Source organism: Struthio camelus, chromosome 17 (genome assembly GCF_040807025.1).
Source record: "Struthio camelus isolate bStrCam1 chromosome 17, bStrCam1.hap1, whole genome shotgun sequence".
Classification (NCBI taxonomy): Eukaryota; Metazoa; Chordata; class Aves; order Struthioniformes; family Struthionidae; genus Struthio; species Struthio camelus.
Window position 1 is genome coordinate 18902250 of NC_090958.1, and position 21846 is coordinate 18924095.

The 21846-nt window shown below is 44.5% G+C and overlaps 1 protein-coding gene across 4 annotated transcripts in view; it reads right to left on the bottom strand.

The window, feature by feature from the left end:
• Positions 1–21846, bottom strand: part of CORO1C (coronin 1C) — a 66142-nt gene that overhangs the window by 43297 nt on the left and 999 nt on the right. Inside the window, exon 1 of one of the 4 annotated variants that reach the window (XM_068911655.1) lies at positions 9835–10008. The exons of 1 other annotated variant lie outside the window; for it this stretch is intronic. Coding sequence is in view for 1 of the 3 variants with exons in the window: in XM_009682985.2 (XP_009681280.2) it covers positions 17392–18829 (1438 nt within the window). In the remaining 2 variants the exon portion in view is untranslated. Of the gene's footprint in view, positions 1–6583; positions 6836–9834; positions 10009–17391; positions 19436–21846 lie in introns of those variants that run through there. 2 more of the 4 variants (XM_009682985.2, XM_009682987.2) reach the window with 2 other exon arrangements.

Consider the following 21846-nt stretch of genomic DNA (forward strand, 5'->3'; position numbering starts at 1 on the left):
CCAGAGATACTTCTCTGCACACTGTATCCTTGTCTACTGCCAAGAGACAGAGCAATATACTTCCAGAGCTGAACAACAGCCCTATGAACTTCAGCCAGAGACATTACACCAGCGTGATGGAAGATGCTACTTACACCCCTGGGGACTGACTGCATCACCCCTACTGTAAAAGCAACACATGCCACAAGGAAACAAGCAATAGGGCTTCAGATTACACTTTGACCCTGAGGAAAACATGAGACAGAGAGCACAACCCCCTGTGCAGAACTGCAAACCAGCAAGTCTGTTACAACAATCAAACTCCAGGACTCCAGTTAAGAGAAGTATGCAGATAAAATGCTTTTTCTGTAGAGCTGACCTAGTTCTCTTATCAGCGCGACAAAGCTAACAAGGAAGTATCAATCTGTTCAAAGCCGCTACTCTAATTTGCTGAATTCTTCTACTCTCTTAAAAGGTTACACACATGCTTCTTCCAGCATGTATTCTTAAGAGACACATTACGTGCTATATTTGTTTAACCTGGGAAATGAATTTTGGGAGAAAGCATAGTACCAGCTAAGGATGGTAGTCATGAAGGGAGAAAGAGCTCTTCCCCACCACAGCCTCACTAATTTCTCATCAAATCACTGGTCTTATAATCCAGTCGGAGTCCACCAGGTCCCACCTTTTCCAGCTAATTAGCTAAAGCATAAGCACTGTTTCTCCTGGTAGGACTCTATCAGGTTAGAAAAGGACTTTATTTTCTCCTGCAGCTCACAGCCATCAAACGTACCCAAACGAAATAAACAGGAAACGTAAGTCTTGCTATATATGTGACAAAATAGCTCACCAGCAACCTCTAGACCTGAAACTTAGCTGCCAATACAGGATACAGTCTGTCCTCTTCTACGATAAACTTCAGCTAGCAGCCAAATAGACACAGAACCCAGGTGCTGGGAGCTGAGTCTAACATGAAAGCCCAGACAGAATAACATGTTCAGAGTTTCTTATTCTGCAAAAGACAAATGGAGGTGCAGACATGAAGGTAATTTGATTAACACGGTATTTTCTAAGATAAACACATTTCCTGTTAAATTCCATTGGCTTTAAGACATTATTGGAAACATTACAATGCTTCTAGTTGCTTACAGTCACTTGGGTCATTCCCTAAAATAAGACAAGGAGATTTAACAAAAGGAGACATCTCAAAAGGATTTGATAAACAGTTTTCTGCTCTTCCTAAATTACAACGTGCATTGGTACCCACAGGAAGAAACTATAAACATTGCAGATGTTTTAAGGACAAAGACCATCTCACAGATAAAAAAGGTCACAGGTAACAGTTCTTCCAGTGCACTGCAACACTGCTGTCTGAGAACCGTCATGATACCAAGACCTGGAGAAAGCCCTCCATTATAAACATTAAGTTAGCCGGGACACAAATTCCTCATAACTTAGAAATAAAGCAGAAACAACAGATCAGCACAACCAAGGCTCACAAGTAGACCAGCCAAGTGTGAGTCAGACTGACCAAGCGAGGATGCAGAACTCTCCAGATGGCCCTGGCTGACCACAGACCAGAGTCTGCTGGTCTGCTAGATGGAAGCATACATCCAGCACCGATGGAGCAAAATATCCAAACCTTCAGGGAACCCATTATAAAAACAGCACTGCCTTGAGGAATATGATCAGAAAGGAGCAAGAAGGCCAAGTGATAACAGCAATGCCTGTTGGACTAACACCACAACAAGACACAGTCGTCGTGTTGTCTAAAATTTGATTCCAGCCCAATAATGGCAAATACGACTACCCAGGGACCTGAATGTCACAGCCAGACTGGAGCGTTCATCAACGTGGTCCATCACAATACCAAACAGTGTGATTTTAAATTGAGACATTCTATATTCCAAAAAGCAGTAATGGACTTGGTTACTGTATTCTGAGAAATATTTTCATCCAAATGCTAAGGAAATTAGAGACCAATTTAGTGACTTTCGCTTCTCAAGCTAATTCCCATCCAACAGGTGAGGCACTCACATGTGGAACTACTTTTGCTGTTCTCAAAATAAAAGGAACAATGATTAACGGTCAAAGACAAGACAATATCTTTGACATAGAAGACATGCAGGAGGTTCAAATTGGACAATGCAAACACTGAGTAAGCACATGACTAAGCAATTTCAGATTTTAATGCTGAACAAATAAGCTGCAAAATGAATCTCAATTCTCACAGTTGGAACTGGCACATATTTCTCCAGATTTCCATTTACTCTCCTGCCAGCTCTTCTGGCCAAACAGCCTATAATTCAAAGAGTACCATTGTCATTCTGTCCTGTTTCCATAACGTGCAATTTGAAATCAGGGTTGGGGGAGGGAGGGAAGGAGGAGGCTAAAACTGAAATCCAGATATTTCAATCTGCTAACTTGATTTTAAATCCGTATCTTGTGGTACCAATTACAGTCCCTCAAACATCTGTTTTAACAAAGGTTCCAAGTTCAAACACATTTCCTCTGTCTTACAGATGTTCTTTATCGCTGATCCTTTTCAGGCCAAAGTTGCTGTCCTGTGCTTAGGCACAAAGCCCCACCCGCACGCTCCAGCCATCACTCACTGTATCAGAGAGGACACCTACCTATGCAAGCTGGTATCAAAGCATCAGTGTAACACAAAGCCCGTTTATCACCGCTCTAGGTGGGCAGGAAAAAATTTAACTTACGAAAGTGTATTTAGGTAGGACTGCTCAATAAGCAGCTTTTATAAACATTACTGGTACCCTATAAAGAAAGATTGCAGAAGCAAGAAACAGAAGAACCTTCCTACACCCACAGGCTCTCTGTGCCAAAGACATGCAGAGCATCAAACTGTCCTCAAGAGCTCTCAGCACTCCCACTGCCTCGCTCTCCTTACCTGGCAGGGAGAATCACACTCTGACATGCTCTGGGCAAAGACTGATTTCTTGGGGAGGGTGCCTGCACCTGGCTGTTCTCAATGGGGGACTTTCAGTTGGGGAACTTGTTTTCTGTAAGGGGAATGAAGAATTACAGCCTGTACTTGATGACCTTTAAGCTTTACTTACCTGTTCGCTTGACAGTCACACTACTACGCATACAACCTAAACTCTCAACCCTTTGAGAGAGTTCCTGTGGCATTTACAGGGCTACTGGATGAGACCAAGTGAAACAAGAGGCAGTATTACACTGAGACAAGCCCCAGCTGGCTTCTATGTGATTTATCATAACGCTTAAGCATTCCCCTAGCAGACCAGAAGATCAATGTGGTAAGTACTACATAAAAAGAACAAAAAAAGATAACCTTTACCCCCAAAGGAACATTAGGGAGCGATGTGAAGAGTACAGAGATTACACACACGCATCTAAAGCATGGTGAAATAGGAAGCCAAATTAGGGCAACCTACCTTTCAAAGAAAACATCTTAAAACACCAGGCAGAATTTTAATAGATTGCTCCAAAAAGTAGCAGTGGCCAGGAAAAAGATGCTAAAGAGCACCACATTCAGTTAGAGCTGTTTTGTGCAAGGACGTCTACACTTCGTGCTGTACTAAAGCAGAAGTATATATTGCTGAAGTACCTCTGGCAACTAGTGTTCATCTAAGCTGGCTTAAGACCTTTTCCCACCTTGCAAAGCAATCTCAGCAGATCCAAAAATTAAAATAAACTTTAGTTAAAAAAAAAAAAAATCACTGCAAACTCCAAAAACTCAACTAATCCACCTAATCAAGACAGCTTTGTGCCTATCACTCCAACCTCCAGCATACTGCAGTGCTCTTTACTTATATTATACTCTGGAAATTAACAGTTGAAAAGCTAAATGGCACTTTCTTCCTCCCCCCCCCCCCCACCTCCATCCCATGATAATGTGTGCAAATATATAAACCGTCTGTAAAATGGGGAGTATGCTTAGTATTTCCAGCTAGTATCTGAAGGACCTTGAGCAAATTACTTAACCTCACATTGCCAGTTTGGAAGCAAGGGTATTGATCCGTTTCACCCAGGTAACTGCAAGAAACACTTGTAACAGTAATTGGAGATAATATGATGAAAAAAGCCAACTAAATGCCAAGCATATACCCTCAATCAGTCAAGCATTTAAGATCCCAGTATGAACTAACACATGTTGAGGTTTTTAGGTAAAGTGAGGGGGGGGGGGGAAAAAAAAGTAAGCCGTTTCAAAAGGTAATGCTAGCATTAAGCTGGGGACCTTACCGCCTTACCGTTGATTCTTGCTGATGACTATCTTTCATATCAAGTGATCATCCGCCCAGAACTGCCAGTTTGCCTCAACACCCAAGGGGCAGAGTACTTGCCATGGTTTGAATCTGTTACTGTCTGCGAATCTCTAGTGGGGCTAATTACACCCACTATTAGTTTGTCTGATTGTGTCTGACACATGTCCAATATCCAAAGTTGCAGTACCATAGGGTGTCAAGTGCCTTATCAGATTTGCATGGCAAGAGAATCCTTCAAAATGTGATGCTTCAATACAGCACTTTTATATATTTATGTGAGATAAACAACGGATTTTCAAGGACTCACGAATACAGTAACTATGGCAACTATATGCAGAACTAGGGGGATGAAGGGGGAGGGGAGATAAGTTCCCACATTTCAAAGTACTCTGACCAAAGTGATCTGAAATCTAATTTCCAGAGATTACTCATAGTAGTAATTGCAGATGAAATGTATTCCCTAGGTTCATACATTGATGTAAACAAGGTTTGGTTTGGTTTGGGTCCCCCCCCTCCCCCCCCCCAACTTTTAAGAAATTCTGATCAGGCATATTTGATAACAATTCAGAAGTGGTTGCTTTAATATTCAGCCAAAAGGAACTGTACATAGATTAACTATTCAAAAATAGACACTATAGACAGCCAATATTTAGAGAGGACTTGCGCCTGGTTTTGGCAAGCCACAGGAAACCCATGACCCTTCTTAAAGGGAACATTTAGACACAAATCAACAATATTCCAGATGAAAGCTGCTAGCTTATCTTCGTGCACTTGATCACATCAGACTGAATTTTAATGAGTTTAAGTCAGATCCCACCATTATTTTAATTTTATTTCCATTGCTTTTTCAAATTAAATTATTAAAAGGAAAACAAGAAAAACTAATTATGATGGATTGAGAGGCCCAGCTCAACGTCAAACAGAACCACTGCAACTGATCTGACCACATTTAGCCTCTACCACTCAGAGCTAGACTTCAAAAGAGTATGTACTCATAGCAAAAAGCATATATATCATTCAAGGTATAACAACATTTCGATAAGAGAAAGTAATAATGTTGAAGAAGCGAAGCAATGTTTCCTCCCTTTCTCCAATGCAGGTGATTCCACCTTGGCATCTAACTCATTAACGATTTTACCCTCTTTTTGAAATTACCAAAAATTCCAGTCCAAATCCCACATAATCTAAACTAATTCTTGTGCACTTTCTTGATGCTTGTTATGTACAAAGGCAACCAGAAAGTGTTTCTCCCCTGCTTGCTTCCTCTTTTTTTTTTTTTTTTTTTATTAATAAAAAACACCCACAATCTCTTTGCTTTTAGTATTACAAATTCAGGTCCTGCCTGTCCTATAAGATTCTGAAGATGTCTGGAGAAGCAAGTGACCTCCTGACAGACAAGAGTATGACAACAACAGAGAAGAACTTGCTAGTTATTGCTCACTTTTTTCCTTGCCTTTAATCTCTAACTGCGACAACCAAGCAACAATTTGGATTAAAAAAAACAGTATTAAGAACTCAGCAACCACTTCCTCCCAGCACAGGCAGAAGGGCTCCCCACACTTGCATTCTGCAAAACATCAAATGGCAGCCAAAAAAATCTTAGAGAACCTGTAAGGATAAAGGGTGTAAGTACAGTTATAGTTTAAATTTTTAGGCCTATTTGAGCATATAGCAAAGAGAACAAAAAAAAGGTCGAGGAGGCCATGTTTTATTTGGTCACTTTTAAATCGAGGAGACCTTCTCTAGCAGTGGCTATGAGAGCCCCAGCAGGCTGATAGCCTCCTGAACAGCAACTGGGATTTTTCCCCCCTTAAGAAATAGGAACAGGTTGCAATTTTCATTATTTCCCTGTCAAGTTCCTTGCTAGCACCTGACCTACACAGCATGATTTTAAAGCGTTTACAGTATTCCATCACAAAAGCAGCTCCCATTTCAGGAGCACTTTGTGACTTTTTTACAAAAAAAAGACTGCTGTAAAGAGATTACAGCTGTCTTATTAGCATTCTTGAAAAGACTGAATTTTCAGAGTAAAAAAAATTTCGAGTCTGAAGAGTGCTATGGGAGAGGTGTAAAGTAAAATTTTCTGTTTGAACAAGCATGCAACAGGGTCCAAACAGCCACCGTTATTTTATGCCATATCACTACCTCACTTCATATCCGGCCATTAGTTTCAATCATATTTATATTCCTTGCAAAAACATATATACGCACATAAAAAATTAATTTACAATAGAAAGAAAGTAATGATGCCATAAACAGGAAGACTTCTACGGCATTTCTAATTTCTGATTATTATTGAGGAGCGACCTTCAATGTAGAGATCGGAAAATATTACAGGATGGCATTTGCTCGCTTACTTCGATGCGGTGAATCACTGTCTTGGTATATTCCATTACGAGCCACTGCAGTTGATTTGCTCCTCTACAGATCATCGGTGAGAGACTCTGGGCATCAGAAGGTCCTCCAGAACAAAGCCAAAACCTGCTGCTGGGACCACTTTGGCTGGTCACTGCTATGTCCAAAAGCTGGATAATTCTGGTGTCACCTGATACTTTACGTGCCCCACGCTATCATCTTTTAACATATATAAAGTCATGTACTGAATGATTACAGCCTCAAAAAGAGACAAATAATCCATTTTTAGTGCAATCACTCACATGGCAGAACTAGAACAAAACAATCCTATCAGTAAACAAAAAGAAGGGGCCCAATAATTGATTCCTAACTACCTCAACATATTCAACACATCCAGAATAACCACTTGTCATTGCTAGCTTTCTCGGGTCTCCTCAGTTAATCTAAATCTCTTTTTGCCTTAGTTTTGACATGGCATTCATCCCAGTAATGCCACCATCACCTTCCTTTGTGCGCATCATGACAAAAATATCCATTCATGCCCTACTAGCCTAAAGCCACTGACATTCTCATTTTTCAGATATGGCTACGTAACCCATGCCACTATAAACTGAAGTTGTAAGCAGCTTCAGATCAGACTAACTTCACACTTAAAAAACAGAATATAACCGGACCAAAAATACTGTGTGGGGGAGGCTATAGAGAAGGAACTAGAAGAGAGCACAGACATTTAATTCTTGTTCTTATGCCCTGTAAATGCTTAAACTGGGGCACTTCAAATCCTCGGTGAGTTTCTGTTCCAACATATCCTTAGAGGGGGACTGAGATTATCGTAAAAGCCTCAATAAAACAAAATCTAAACAAATAAAACCCTACTTTAAAAGTCAAGAGAAAATGTGCCTGTGAGCTTGCATAAAAGGACATTCCTAGCCCTGGGAGTGGTGCACTGATGACCTCACCAAGTTGAAAACTCAGGCCAGGAAGTGTTTTGCTCATGTCTTCGAATAGGAAGCTGGCACCCAAGTTAATTATATTTCTTGGAATCAATAATCAAATTAAAAACAATAACATAAATGCTCTTACAATCAAAATGCAATATTGTGCTTTAATGAGCCATTTTATGAAGCAGTCATTAACCTCTTAGTATTAAAACTTTAACATGATGCACGTAACACACAGTTGCTGAGTATAGATCTCTCGTACTCCTTTGCTATATCACTAAAGAAAGCTGATATTTTATCCTTCTGTGCATTCCATTTCACTGCCATTACACACACTGAATCTCTGCCTTTTGCCTTGGAGTGAATCCCAGAAGTGACAGATGCAATAAGCATGAAGATTTAACTTGAAAAATCCAATGATGTTTGAAAAGGCAGCTCACTAGAAGACAGAGTAATGCCAACAGAGAACATAAAAGAGACACACAAATGCTGATTAAAGCAATCTGTGTAAAAGGCTACAAATGACCATTAAAAATTTACCATCATGAAGTGCTGTATTAAAGCAAATACAAAACACATGCTCCCTCACATATACTGGAGTGTGTCAGCTCTTACCATGGCTACTGAAAATACTAAAAAATATACACAACAAGCGTGCGTTGGCTTTATCACAACAGTATTTGAACTTCTACCATTGTGTACACAGTTTTAGCAAACATGAATATTAGCTGCAATAAAATGTCTCAGTGAGCACATGAGAAATGTTTCTTCTGTTGTATAAAAAAGAAGATTCAGTGCTTGCTATTCAAAAGAAAATCAAATATATCCTCTCCCACCCCACACACAAGATACCGTCTGTTTTCTCCAGCCATCACGCGTTCAGCACATATGAGCACACTTCTTAAAAGATGGACTGTGCCAGTTCACACCATTTTCCCACACTTTCAATAGACACAGAGCTTCTCTCCTGCATGTGCACATAAAGGCACATGAAGACAGAGGATAGCGTCAAGTAATTCAGATATAACCTGACCTAAAATTAAACAAGAACTGGTACTAACAAACTGAAAAATAAGCTACAGGCCAGGATATTCAAAATGTCACTCCCTTATTTTGCTAACATCCTTGGCCTTGCTTACACTAATCCACACGCACATCTGCTTGAATAGGCTGAATAGATGCACTCAAACAAACATTTACAGTATTGGAACTACAGCTATTATATTAAAAAAACACACTAATGCATATCACTTATCTTTAACAATAAAACTGCTGTCAATCAGTTTTACTTTTGTTTCCAGTCAGTTTTCAGTCTCGCCTCCTTTTTTTTTTAAATCTGTGTCTCATGCACAGTCACAGCATCACATTGTCTAGATTGAGATACTACAGCTGAATGTTTATGTGCTTGCAGGCTGGAAGTATTTCTGTATATCAAGACCTAAGAAGAAGACGATTTTTACAAAGTAAAACAAGCAGCAACCTTTAAATTCTGACCTTTAACACGCTGCTATTAAAACAAAGTGTTTTTTTTTTTTTTAACAGAAAAAAAACAAAGCCTAGGAACATGTCATGCAATTCAGGACTTTGTATATCTTCCAAGTGGACTGCGAAGAGCCATTAATAACGGCATGACATCTGCCAGGTCAACATGATGAGTGTAAAGAGAGAGGGGGAAAGGAAAAAAAAAAAAAGGAAGGAGGGGGGGAAAAAAAAAACCCTCGAGTCATCTTTTGTCCTCTCTCTCTTCCCCCCCCCCCCCATGGCAGCACGGCACCGCGGAAGCGGCAGCGCACAGGGTGACACACGCCCGCGCTGCACCGCCGAAGCCGGGCGGAACAAAAGGGCCCCCCCGGTCTGCAGCCGGGCGCCGCGCCCCGCAACGCGCCTGCTCCGCCGCCCGCGCGGCCGACCAGCAACCTGCTGCCTCCTCCCGCGGCCGCGGCACCCCCGGCCCGGCGGAGCCGCTTCATCGCCCCCCGCCAAGGCGCGGGGGTGGAGGGGGGAGGAAGGAGAAGCCCGCCCGGAGCGAGGCGCCCAACGGCCGGAGCCGACAGGGCGCGTCCTCCCCCTCAGGCCCGGCCGCTGACAGCCCGCCGCCGCCGCCGCCGCCAGGGCCGGCCCCACCCGGGCAGAGCCCGCCCGAGCGCCGGCCGCTCCCAGCGCCCGCCCGCCCGCCCGGCCGCTGCCCCCGCCGCCGCCGCCGCCGCCCTCAGCCCTCCCGCCGCCGCAGGACGCCAGCCCGCCCCCGCCGCGCCGCGCCGCTCCCCGATGTTCCTTCCCTCCCTCCCCTCGGCCCCGCCACCGCCGCGCACCGCGATCCCGAGCCGCCTCCCCGCGTCCGCTCCTCAGCCCGGCGGAGCCGCCGCCGCCGTCCGCCGCCGCCCGACTGACTGACTGACTGACTGACTGACCGCCGTGCAGCGGGAGCGGGAGCGGCAGCGCCGGCCGAAGCCCCGCCCCCTCGCCGGGGGCACCGCCTCCTCGCTCGGGCGAGGGGGTGGGCGGGGAAGGGCCGCGGTGAGTGGCAGCCGGCCTAGCCAATAGCGGCGCGGCGCTCGCTGCCTCGCGCCTTCTTTCCCTCTCTTCCTCACCCGCCCAACCCTGCGGCGGCGCGAGAGCGGGAGGGGGCGGGGGCGGGGGCGGCGCGCCTATATAAGCCGCGGGGCGCGCGCTCCCGGCAGTTGCCCCTCAGCGGCGGTGGCAGTTGGGTGCGCGCGCCTGTCGCCGCTAGCTCCTTCCTGAGGGGAGCCGAGCTGGAGCCTCCACCTCAGTCCCACAGGGCACCGGCGGCGCGCCAGAGCGGGGTTTCCCCCTCAGACCCGACCCCTTGCCCGTTCAGCACCCTGCGGCCGGTCCCCGCTGCTTCCCCAGCCTGGCTTGGCCTCTTTCCTCACAGGTTTGCCCATGTCTCGCCCGACCCTCTGCCCTGCTCTGTCCCTGCCCAACTCTCTGGTTTATCTTTCTCAGGCGCTGCTCCTTGCTGCGGCCATCCTCCTTTTCCTGTGCTTTGGATGTTTAAGGCACAAGCAGCTGGAGAGTGGGAAGGTGCTTGGGTAAAGGGTAGGGCTGTTGTGACAGAAGGGTAAATTGCAAACGCTGATGCAATGAGCGAAGGGCAAAGAGCGCAGACTGGCCGAGCCCCCGAAGGGAGGATGCTGGCGTCCTTGCAGCCCAGCAGCGCCCAGCCACCGTCCTCTCTCCCGCTGAAAACACGACAGTGAAAAGACCCAGCGCTTCCGCAATAAAAATGATACTTGAACAAAGTTACCTCATTTTGTCCTGCCAATCTGCTGGGTCCTACTGGCAGTGTGGAAAACAATGCTGCCAGCAAAACAAGTGACAAAATGAGAACCTAAGCCTCTATTACAAGTCACACCTCAATGAGCGAAGTACCGGGCGGTAGCTGACTTGAAGATTTGCCCTGCTGCCTTAACAGTAAAGCTGCTTTGGGGGGATGCTGGCTTATGTGGTTGTAAAGACTTTCTTTATCTCCGCTTCTCAATGAAAGAGACTGACAGAATAATATAGTATACAGTAAACAGTAAGAAGCTTAGTACCTGTGCAGCAAATATCTCAGGGTACCTAGGAGAATATAACTTCCAGAGACCGTGTGTTTCTCTTCCTCCAGGGAACATCAAGCACAGACAAATGATGCTCAAACATACCCATATCGCTCAGTATTTGCCATACATGGCCAAATGCAAAGGCTAGTTTGGCCTCCTTGCATATTTTGGCTAATATTTGCCAGTTTGTTTCCATGTCATTAGACGGTTAAGAGGCCTAATTTTTCAGGACACACCCATAACTCCCTTTATAATCATTCAGCGCTTGGAGAAATATGTCTGTAGTGATGAGTTGAGATAAGAACACCCCTTCCCCCCATGAAACTTCTACAAGACTGTAAACTATCCCATGTTAAGTGATAGACGAGTGTTAAAACATGCAGAAAGCCTCTCGGAGATATATTTGCCATGGTTTTGCTGGTCTAACTGGAATACAGCTAATGGAAACACCAGATGCCACAGTAACTCCAAATTAAACAGACAAATGTTATTTAACATTTGCTAAACCTTAACACATTTAACTACTGCTTCAGCAAGCCAGAAAGTCTCCCTTGTGTACCTAGCAACACCTTGGTAAAAACCAATACACCCAAAGATTAGAGTTACAGGTCTGCATCCCTGCCGTGAACTGCCCTCAAACACCGATTACGGAGAAATTACTTTCTTCCTTCTGAAAGTCGGCCTAGCACACTTACTCTCTAGCCTCACCCCTCAAATAATCTCTTTAAAAAGAAAAAATGAAAACAAAAGCAGTTTGCCAGCCTCTCAGCAGAATTGCAGGTAATCTTTAGTTTAGTGGATTAAAAATTGTGATTCATATTTTCTACACGGATACGTGACTTGCTGAAGGTCACACAATGAGTCAGTGATAGAGGAGTGTCTTGACTGCCAGTCCCACTGCCATTAATTTGTTAGTTTTAAAGCTGTGCATATGGGTTAAAACTTTGTAAAAGTTATTAATGCAAACATATAAAACTGTACTGTACTCATAAATCAAAAATAATAGAATCTTGCATATGTGTAGCTCCTTCTCCCTCAAAACAGTGGGCAAGTTTAAAATGATATTTTAGGTACCAGCCAATGTTTTAGCCAAGTCTGAAGACGTACCCAGCGCTACCCAACAGCTTAGAATAGCGATAAAGTAAGATATTTCCATCCAGCTAAAAACAGTGGTATTTCAAGTACGCAGGACACACAGTGAAATTTGTCCCATGAAATCTGATTGAAACAATCATTTCAAAAACTGCCACATGAATAATTGGCTCTGGCTTTTACAGTTTTACTGAAGGCTCTTCCAACAGCATCACTTTCTTGATACATCATCTGAAGAGTCACTCTGGACTGACTCAGAAGGAAATGATACCTGTTGACTTTTCACTAGTGCTTTCTTACATGCTTGGATGGAAATGCTCCAAAGATCACTCAGATTCTCACCTGGATTAATGAGCAGTTTAGATCTCAATAGATCACCATATAAGGTGATGAAGAAACGACATAAATCTCAGGATGAAGCCTTCAACAACAGAGAAAGAACGGGTAGGATTTTTTTTTTAATGCCTTTTAGCTCCAGCCTAAACAGCAACCTTCATCATTTCCGCGAAATAAAATTAGTCTAACAAACAGCACTTAAATTCAAGCCAGAGTGATGTTAGCATAACAACATGCCAAAATATGTCACATATTCTAATTTTTGTAAAGAAAAATATCCTATTACTAAATTCTTCCAGATACAAGGAACTACGAACAAAGCTAGCGCTTGCAATTTACCATCAGTACCATGCCTGATAATTTAATTTTGCAGAAAGGGTTCAGAATTTATTCAGTATATTTCACTAGTCTGCCCCACATATCTTACTCTCTACAACGATGCACAATTGCTCCAAACAATCTATTTCATAGCCTTTATACGGAAACAGCACCATATCCACAGACTCCACCTCTGAAGCTTATGTCAGCAGCTAAATTTAGCATGTTGCAAAAATGCATCTATTCCATCACTGCAATAAATCACGCTGGTTTGTTCCTATGATGATCTTAACGTGCCTTAAAGGTAATGCACTCATTACGCCCCACAGCCTCCTTTGCCAGTGCAGTATTAATAGCCCTAGTTTAGAAAAAATGAAGAGAGAGACGCATCTAACGGTATAGGTACTGCTTTCAAAGGTCTGGAGCACAGCTCCTCTTTATCTCCTCAGGAGATGCAATATTTAACACTGCTGGAAAATGACTTCACTTGCCGCACATCGTAGCACAAATCAGTCACAGAATTGGAAACAGATCTCAGGAGCGCGTGGCTGTGTGTGAGTCCTCTCCCCTAACACTGTGTGGGCTCTAGACTAAAAGAATAAGCATTTTAAGACAACTGATTAAGACATTAAAATGTACCCTTCATGGAAAACAGTGTAGCATAGACTGTTTGCTTGAGGGACTTCATTAGGACCTGAGGAGTACTCCAGGGGAGTTCCTAAGAGCAGGACAGATGTAAATGCCTGAGGCACCTCTATCCAGGAGATATTCTGTTGGCTTTCTGGACCTTCAGCTGATATAATACAACTTGTCTTGGTGTCTCGGAGCAGTCTTAGACGGGAGGCAACCCAGTCATTCAGGACCAGAAAAGTTACTTGAGGGATGAATTTGCCTCAGACATTTCAATTTTCTTAAATCCTCATTGCTAAATATATTCTGAATGAAGGAAAATGGCTTACAGAGGGTTCAGAGAGATCAGCAATTTAAAGTCCTGTTATTTTGCAGCTTAACTTCTAAGTTACACAAAATGTGCCAGACATGACAGTTTAGCTTTAGGACTTCTGGACTGCGGACATCTCAAGTTATACAACTTTCCAAAACATTTATGATGCTATTTATTTTGTGAAACTTGTTGATTTATTATTACCTTTAAATAGCACGGAAGGTCAGATTGCAGTAGACTGTCCTACCTGAAAGTTGTGTATTTTTATACTTCTTCCCCTAGCTCCTCATGATTTAGATACACAAGACCAAATTCAGCAGTGCTGAGAGGAGCTGCTCCCATTGGAATTGGTGATGTGATCCTACATTTCACTTAATGTTATTGGAATGTAGTTTTGTTTTTTTTTTTTTAGTGCAGAGAAATCTATCTGAACTGATTGCAATGAAAAAAAAGACCCATTTTCTGTGCATGTAATAGCATTAGGTTATTCTTTCTGACTTGTTTTCTCAGCGTGCATTACGCACATATTGAATGGCAAGGGTAGCTTTATTAAACTTGTAACACAGCCTAATTTTTAGGGCACATTTCAGTGATCATCAAATGTTCAGCAGCTGTCGAGATAACATTGTACTAACAGCCACCATGTAACTGCTCTTGATTATGGTTAATTAATTTTATGTATTTTAGGCAGGATTATGTAGTTTACCCAGGGAAACATCGCCTTGTGATCTGTTCACCAAATTTAGTAAAGTGTTTGTTCAGAGAAAGAGCAAACTCTGTTTGGTTTGGCCTTATTCAATCCTTGGCCAGAAAGGGGAGCTGTAGAATTATGAAATGAAGATAGCGAGAGCAATATATTCAATTGGATTTTTAAAATAATAGCTAGAAAGGAAGAAGTGTATACGAGTATTTAAGAACAAGCGGCAGGGAAGAAAGATGAATATGTGAATTAAAGCATAGGGTTAGGAGTCAGAATTCCTTAGTTTTATTCCCAAATCTGCTCCACCTTGCTGTGTGATATCATACAAGTCACTGCACTTCTTCCAGACACACTAAATTGGGGTCATATCTCAAGCCTTCTCCCCAAAGGGTCATGAAAATCTGCTGTGGCAAGCAAGCACTTGTGAGGACATCGTTTATGTACTACTTGCATTGGATGGAAGACACTGGAGACTGACAGGTAATAATAAATGAACATTAGGTCAGGAAGGTTATTAATAATTTATATTATTGTTATTAATGATTTAAAACATGTTTCATAATGCACGTTTATTACTATATATACAGTCTCATGCATGATGTATGTAATAATATAGATGTCACACACATCCCTACCAACTTGTCTGTAGGAAAGGCACAGAAATACATGCTGCCTGCAGTTTTTACAGTGAAAGGAAATCTCTAATCAAATTCAAGCTACTCTTTTTCCTCATATATTTTTGTTCTCCATCATTGTCCAGGATCGTGAAATATTTTTTTTTTCCTCTCTATTTTTGCAATAAGAGAGGGGATAGATTTCAGTTCCAATACCTAATTAAAATGTTGGGACACCAAATAAAAATGAAGCAATTAGTTGCAACAGATGGGATTTTCTTTGTTGCTATCTCCACTATACCAGATGATTAACTAGGAAAAGAGAGACAAGAAAGCAGAACACGGAAAATGAAAAAAGCAAGCTGTATTTTATTTACAAAATGAATATCCTGGGGTTGACGCTTCCTATCGTTCTGAATAGTAGGAAAAAAAGCAGCCAGGCACCACAGAAAGAGCGGGGGCTTTGAGCAGTGATCAGTAACGTGAGGATTGGCGTTGTGATTCCTGTAGCATTCCGTGTTACATTTATCACATATCCTAGTCTTGTCCTCATTATTCAATAGTTTTGAATCCTTTTGTCATCTTGTTCTGTTTCTCTCCCTGCTGTCTAGGATCAAGTTGGACCAAAGATGCTGGAAAAATCAGAGGTATAGAAAAAGGAATCAAATATAAGCAAGATCTCCTTGTTCAGCTAGGCAACGTGAGGCTTGGGTAGACGCCTGTTTAAAAACAGAGTCAGTTTTTTAAATGGACTGCATCACAGGTAAGGCAAAATGAGACACTATTCCTACCGTTCTTTGTTGCAACATTTTCACAGTTCAGTACTGGAATAGATTGTCTTGACCCTCCTTCACTATTTTTCTGAAGAACAAGTAGATAAGCATCTCTCAGGAATTATTTAGTTGTAGCCGGTATAGCCTTAGGGATGGAACGTGATTTCTTGTTGTCCCTTCTAACCCCATTTTTCTGTACCGTCACCTATTACATCCACCTGCTCTCCCTCTATTCCCCACAAAGAATGCGTGCCTCATTACTGATGAAAACATCACTCCATCTGATCTGGCTGATTAAAACATGCCATATCAGCTGTACCATTTAATCAGACAAATCTCCCACTCAATGAGGAGCGGAGACACTGGGCCTTTAGAGTATAATGCCTGATAATGGCCAGTACTAGCAATGCTTCATGTACAAAACCTAAATCTGTCAGATTGCAGATAGTTTGCAGTGACAAATCTGTTTCTTTACACTATGAGAATGATAATGTGACTTCAGATGCTTCCTAAGAGGATAAGATCTGTTTCCCATTGCTGTAGGCTTTGTGTTGTCACTGACACAAATGCAAACTCTGTGGCAATGTTCATATTCTGACTTGGTTTCATGACTTCTCTGATTAGGTGTAATTGACAATATAATGTACTGAGCATGGTGGGATAATCACACCTATTTTTTTAAAGTAAATATATTATTCAATTCAAAGTTAGTATAGTTTTCCTGTGCCTTAGCATGTTTATTTTCCCTTATAAGGAAATCCACAATAACCAAGCAGATCATCAATAAACAGAAGATGCAAGTTAACCAGCATGGGTCTCCAGTGTCCTTGCGGGATCCAAACTTTCAAACAAACACGTTTCTAATCTCTCCCTATTTCTGCATAACTCTACTATTTTATCAGTACAATTTCAACAAAGTGCATTTATCCATAGTTTTTCAGTGAAATGGTTTCCAAGTTGATGTCATGCTCCTGAAAGACTTATTCAGCTAGGTCACAACACGGGAGAAAAAGAACCTAAAGGAAAATAAGGCCTCCTTTCATATGAAAATTAAAATAAAAATTGTATTGGATAGAGAGACAGAGGCAAATAAGCATACATGAAAGTGGGAGAAAGTATAATGTAGGTACTTCTCCATTGCGTCTATTCATGAAAAGCAATATAGAAGAACTAGATAGCACACTTATTTACTATTCAGGAGAGTCTTCACCTACCAAACCCTCTTTTCACAAAACAGCTTCACTGTAAGAAGTATTTTTACTAGACGGCTAGTAGACTTGAATCAATGCATGATTTTCTTCCTGCCTCATTAGGACCAGAGATCTACTAGATCCCAACGTGCCTTGAGTAGATCGTCTGTTGCTTGATTATTACAAGGCAGGTATTTCCTGAAAAGCTTCACAAGTACAAACTCACCTCACTGTTCAACTCTCACCTGCAATTTGCCTTAAATCCAGCCTTAAAATACAGCACTATAACCCAGATCAGCATTTTGCAAGCCTGCCTCCCAGCTGAGCTGTCACACCTCACCTTTTCTGGCTGTGCTGGGTGGTGGTGTTGGTGCTTTCCCCTCTGGTGGCTTATGCTTTTCAAAAGTTTTCTTTGCGTCGGCAACTTTAAGCACTTTCTCATCCTCCTGATTCTTCCTCCCCTTCCGTTCCTGCTCCTCCGGGCCCCCTCCTCCTGGAATCCTTCCTCCAGTTAGCTGGTCCGCGCTGTGCTCGGCTGCAGCTGCTGTCTGCTTCTTGGCAAGCTTTGCCGCATCGCTGTATTGTTCCAGCAGCACTTCTGTCATTGCCATAGTCTTGCTAATACTTAGTGCTAGACTCTCTTTGCTGTGCGACCTGGCTGGAGGGGCTGGTGGGGTGTTTTTCTGACTATACAAATCAAGTATTCCTGCATCTGCTTCACCTCCGAGCTGTTCCCAGCTCTCCAGGAGCTGGCTGCTGTTCTGTCTCGAAAGCTTTTCGGTGTCTCTAGCCACTGAAGCACAATTTGCAGCCGCAGAGACCATTATCTCAAGGCTCTTCACAACCTGCTTATCTTTCTCTGGCTTCCTGACTGGATCCTCTTCACTAGTCTGACCGTTCTGGCAAAGGTCTGGCGAGTCGTCAGTCTGAGGGGTGAAGTTAACCGTCTGCCTAAAGCTTTCAGCTGGCTTGCTGCTCTCTCTTGGGATGTGTGAAGCAGATGTTGTCGTCTCCTGTTTGTTTTGCAAAATGTAATCCATTAGCATGGCATTTCGCTCAAAGCTATCCGACCTGATTGGGACACTTGGTTTATTTTCCTCTGAGGGAGAGTTCAATGTCAGTTTATTAACTTGTCTGTTCTCTACGCTGCTTTCGGAGTCTGAACGGCTTATCTGCTTCCTCAAGGTTCCTTGGAAAGTGTTGATCACATTTACATTTGGACTTGCTGCCTTCTCATTCCCTGGGTAACCTTCCTGGTGACTGAGATTTTTCTGAATCAAAGGTATCTTGTATTCTGTCATTTCCCATTTCCCTTCACATTCTGCTTCTCCCTCCTGGATCAGGCGTCTGTATTCACTTTCCTCCAGCCTATACACAACAGGCTTCACTGTCCTGCTCGTGCCTGGTCGCCTCTGGCCAACCTGTATTTCATACACCTTTGGAGAGACTTCCCCCTCCTCATTTCTCCTGTGCGCTTTTGAAACAGCGTGTTCTTCCAAGCACAGTTCCTCTGCCACCAGCCCCCACTGCCCTCTCTCACACAGACTTCTGCTCGTCTGCAACTTGGTAGAGACATGCAGATCACACTCGGGGTCGGGAAGGTTACCTCTCTCCATCCTGTGCCCCAGGCCCTCTTGGCTGAGTTGATTCTTATCTAGCAAAGTATAATCTTCACACGTCACTCTGGAGGTTCTCTGGGAAGCAGTGCAGTCTCTCCCGTTTGCCTTACTTGTGTCATCCAGTAGATATCCATAGTATTGCCAGGTAGAGGCTTCCATGGCTGGGAGCTCGGTTACCTTAATCCCTGATCCAAATGCTTTGAAACTGGCCAGCCAAGATTTCTTCCCACCTTAGGTCTTAGCAGGCTTTCAGCACCGCCTTCTCTTCCCTTCAGTACTCGGAGAGACCGAGGCAGCTTGGAAATCTCTGTGCCTGGGTCATGTGAATCAGCATTTTTTAGCCTCATGGCCAGTAGAGATGGAAAATGCATGTTGGCATGATGCAGTCCATTCTCTGTGGCAGGGCAGGGTGCTGCCTGCTAACACAACAGCTGTCAGACTTGATGCTACACTGGTCCCTCCTCAAATATATCCCACCTGAACAACTGTAAATGCAACCCCCAACTTCTAATTGGCTGGTCCATAGCACTTTACAGGCAGGATTTGTTTCGCATCCACATCTTCCTTCAGGGACTCTCCCTTTTTCCCCCCAACCTGTTGCAGCAGTTAACTCCCTATGGGTCTATGCAGCGATTCTCTATGGCTTCCCTTTGATGTTACTGCATCAGCTGCAGCTCATCTGGGCAGGATCACCCTCTGTCAGCTCCTCCGTGGATTTTACGGAGAGCTTGAAAATCCACATCCATACCCCTGGCGCACTTCCCTCCCCTGCACCGTGTTCTGACATGAGACCAATTGTCCCAAACTCCGTCTCCCAAACACTCCTTCCTTGGAAGCAGCGTGCAGTGCTGACGCTGGGCCTTGGTCTGGATCCCAGTGTATCTGGGAAAGATACTGTATACACAAAGTATTTAGGGCAGAGATAGATTGGCTGGAATTATCTGCAGGAATATGTTATTGTTCAGTGAATTACTGTGACATAAAAAGTATTCCCGAGATAAACAGAGAAGCCTAACGGCAGCCTCAGAAACAAGTTTCCCTTAAGAGACTCCAAAACATAAATTATCAAAAATCCCCATTAATGTGCCGGGCATTTCTCTAAACAAACCTTCATGCAGAAAGTTCCTCCCTCCAAGCAATAATTCTGCCAAACAGGCTCCTGTAAATCCTCCGACAACGGCGGTGGAAGGGAGGGGAAAGTGAGAGAGCTTGAAGGGCTCTAATCCGTTTATACACAGCCCCGGATGCCTGACATTTCAGCAAGCCGTGGCACCAGTGGCCGGCTCCCATCCCAGAAGCTCTTCCCCAGTGCTTTGCCTTTTATGGTGTACGAGGTGCTGGCTGCCCTATTTGTATCTGCTGAAGAATCCCAAGGCGGGATGCAGGACGCTACCTAGACAGTCCCTGCAGAGAGGGCAGCAGCCGCGCAGCCTGCTCAGGCGCTCAGCCGCACCGGTGTGCCGCACCAGAGCCGGGCGCCGCTCCCTGCGGAGCCTGACCTGAGCCACGGCCCCGCCGTGCCCCGGTGCCAGCCCTGCGGGTCTGCAAACAGCGCCCACAGATCTGCTCCGTTCTCAGCCAGCCCGTAGCAAGAGACTTCCTACCCCGTCCGCTGCTAGGCTGCAGGCGTCACGCTGACGCTCTGCGGGGCTGGAAACCCTGGGCTACCCGCAGACCAGCGGCAGGCCAGGGTCACTGGTAGGAACCGGCCTCATGCACAGCCTGCAGGGACCCCAGCACCCTCTGAGCACGAGGCCTGAGCGCTCCCGCAGGCTGCGCGGGTGACCTCCGGGCTACGGTCTCTTGTGGGTCGGTGGTGCCACAGCTTCCTGCCCTCCCCGTGCAAAATGCTCCAAAAGCCAGTGAGGGAAAGACCGCTGGCAATGTGAAGAAGAGAGACGACTTTTATCCTAGTCCTTATCAGCCTACGAGCCAGCCAGGCCCACTCTGAGGAATACTTATCAATGCACGTTGCAGAGCTGCCCTGCAGCGAGACAAAACACGGTTTGTTACCGCTGAAAGTTGTAAATCCACGCTGAGGCTGTCCAAAGCAAACAACCGCTTCAGCAGGACCAGGGGCCCGCGGCCCTGCACCTAAGGAGGAGCAGGGCAGCAGGAGATGCTCCCCCGCTGACACTGTCGGTGACGAGGGGCCCTCTGAGCAACGACCCCCTCAGTGGGCCTGGGTTGAATACTGCTGCCAGCCAGGAATGAGGCAGGTTTCTGCTGAGCTGGAAGCGTCCCCTCTGCAGGAAGTTGTACCATGAAGAGGACATGCTGCGAGCCAGGTGGGACGGCAGCCACGCTGCATACCTGCTGCCCAGGCGTGATTTGCCTCAACACAGTGTGATGCAAACAGGCTTATGTCGTTGCCAGAGCCCAGGCTAAGGTATCTGCAAGGCTCTGCACTGGGCCGTGGACATGCACTCCGTCTCAGGCCAGGAGGTTTCTCCTTGCTGCTCAGCACTGCCCTGTACCAGCTGTAACTTGGTCAAGAAACCACTTGGTTACAAGCCTTAAAGCCCCTGGAAAAGCAGAGGACAGCAGGAGAAGGGTGCTCCAGTCTCTGCTTGCCAGTGATGGGAGCCAACAAGAGGGAACGTCATCACCAGGTGACGTTAACTCCAAAGCTGGTTACGACGCACTTATTATTTTGCTAATTTTCACTTAGCTCAAGTGGAGAGGCTGAATAGGAAATACTGAGACAGAGGCATGCGCAGGGCTGAGCTCTATGTGGAAAAGGAGTGTACAGGAGGAGAGAGATTGTTTTAGAAGAAGAACAAGCTGAAAACCCACACAGTTTTGGGACAGATTCAAGTGAAGGATGGGAAGCCCACTACAGCTCACACCCTGGTCAGTAGAAAGCTGGAAACAAGAATGCCAACACTGCTAGAAGCAGATCCCTGGTGCACAACTGTGTAAAGAGGAAGATGAATCTAGACTGAAAACTAGAAGTGGCAGGGAAATGTGCTCCGAGAGCTGAACTCCAAAAGTGATGCAAAGTTGTCAGCCTGCAGGTGACTGCACCCTGCTCCTCCCCCTCCCTTCCCAAAGGTAATGAAATTTTGCAGCAATATTTTCTGACAGTCATTGTAAGAGTGACAAACCCTAACGTCAAGTCACATCTTCTTGGGATAAACTCATCACATTCACGCATTTGCTTTGGCATGGTGACC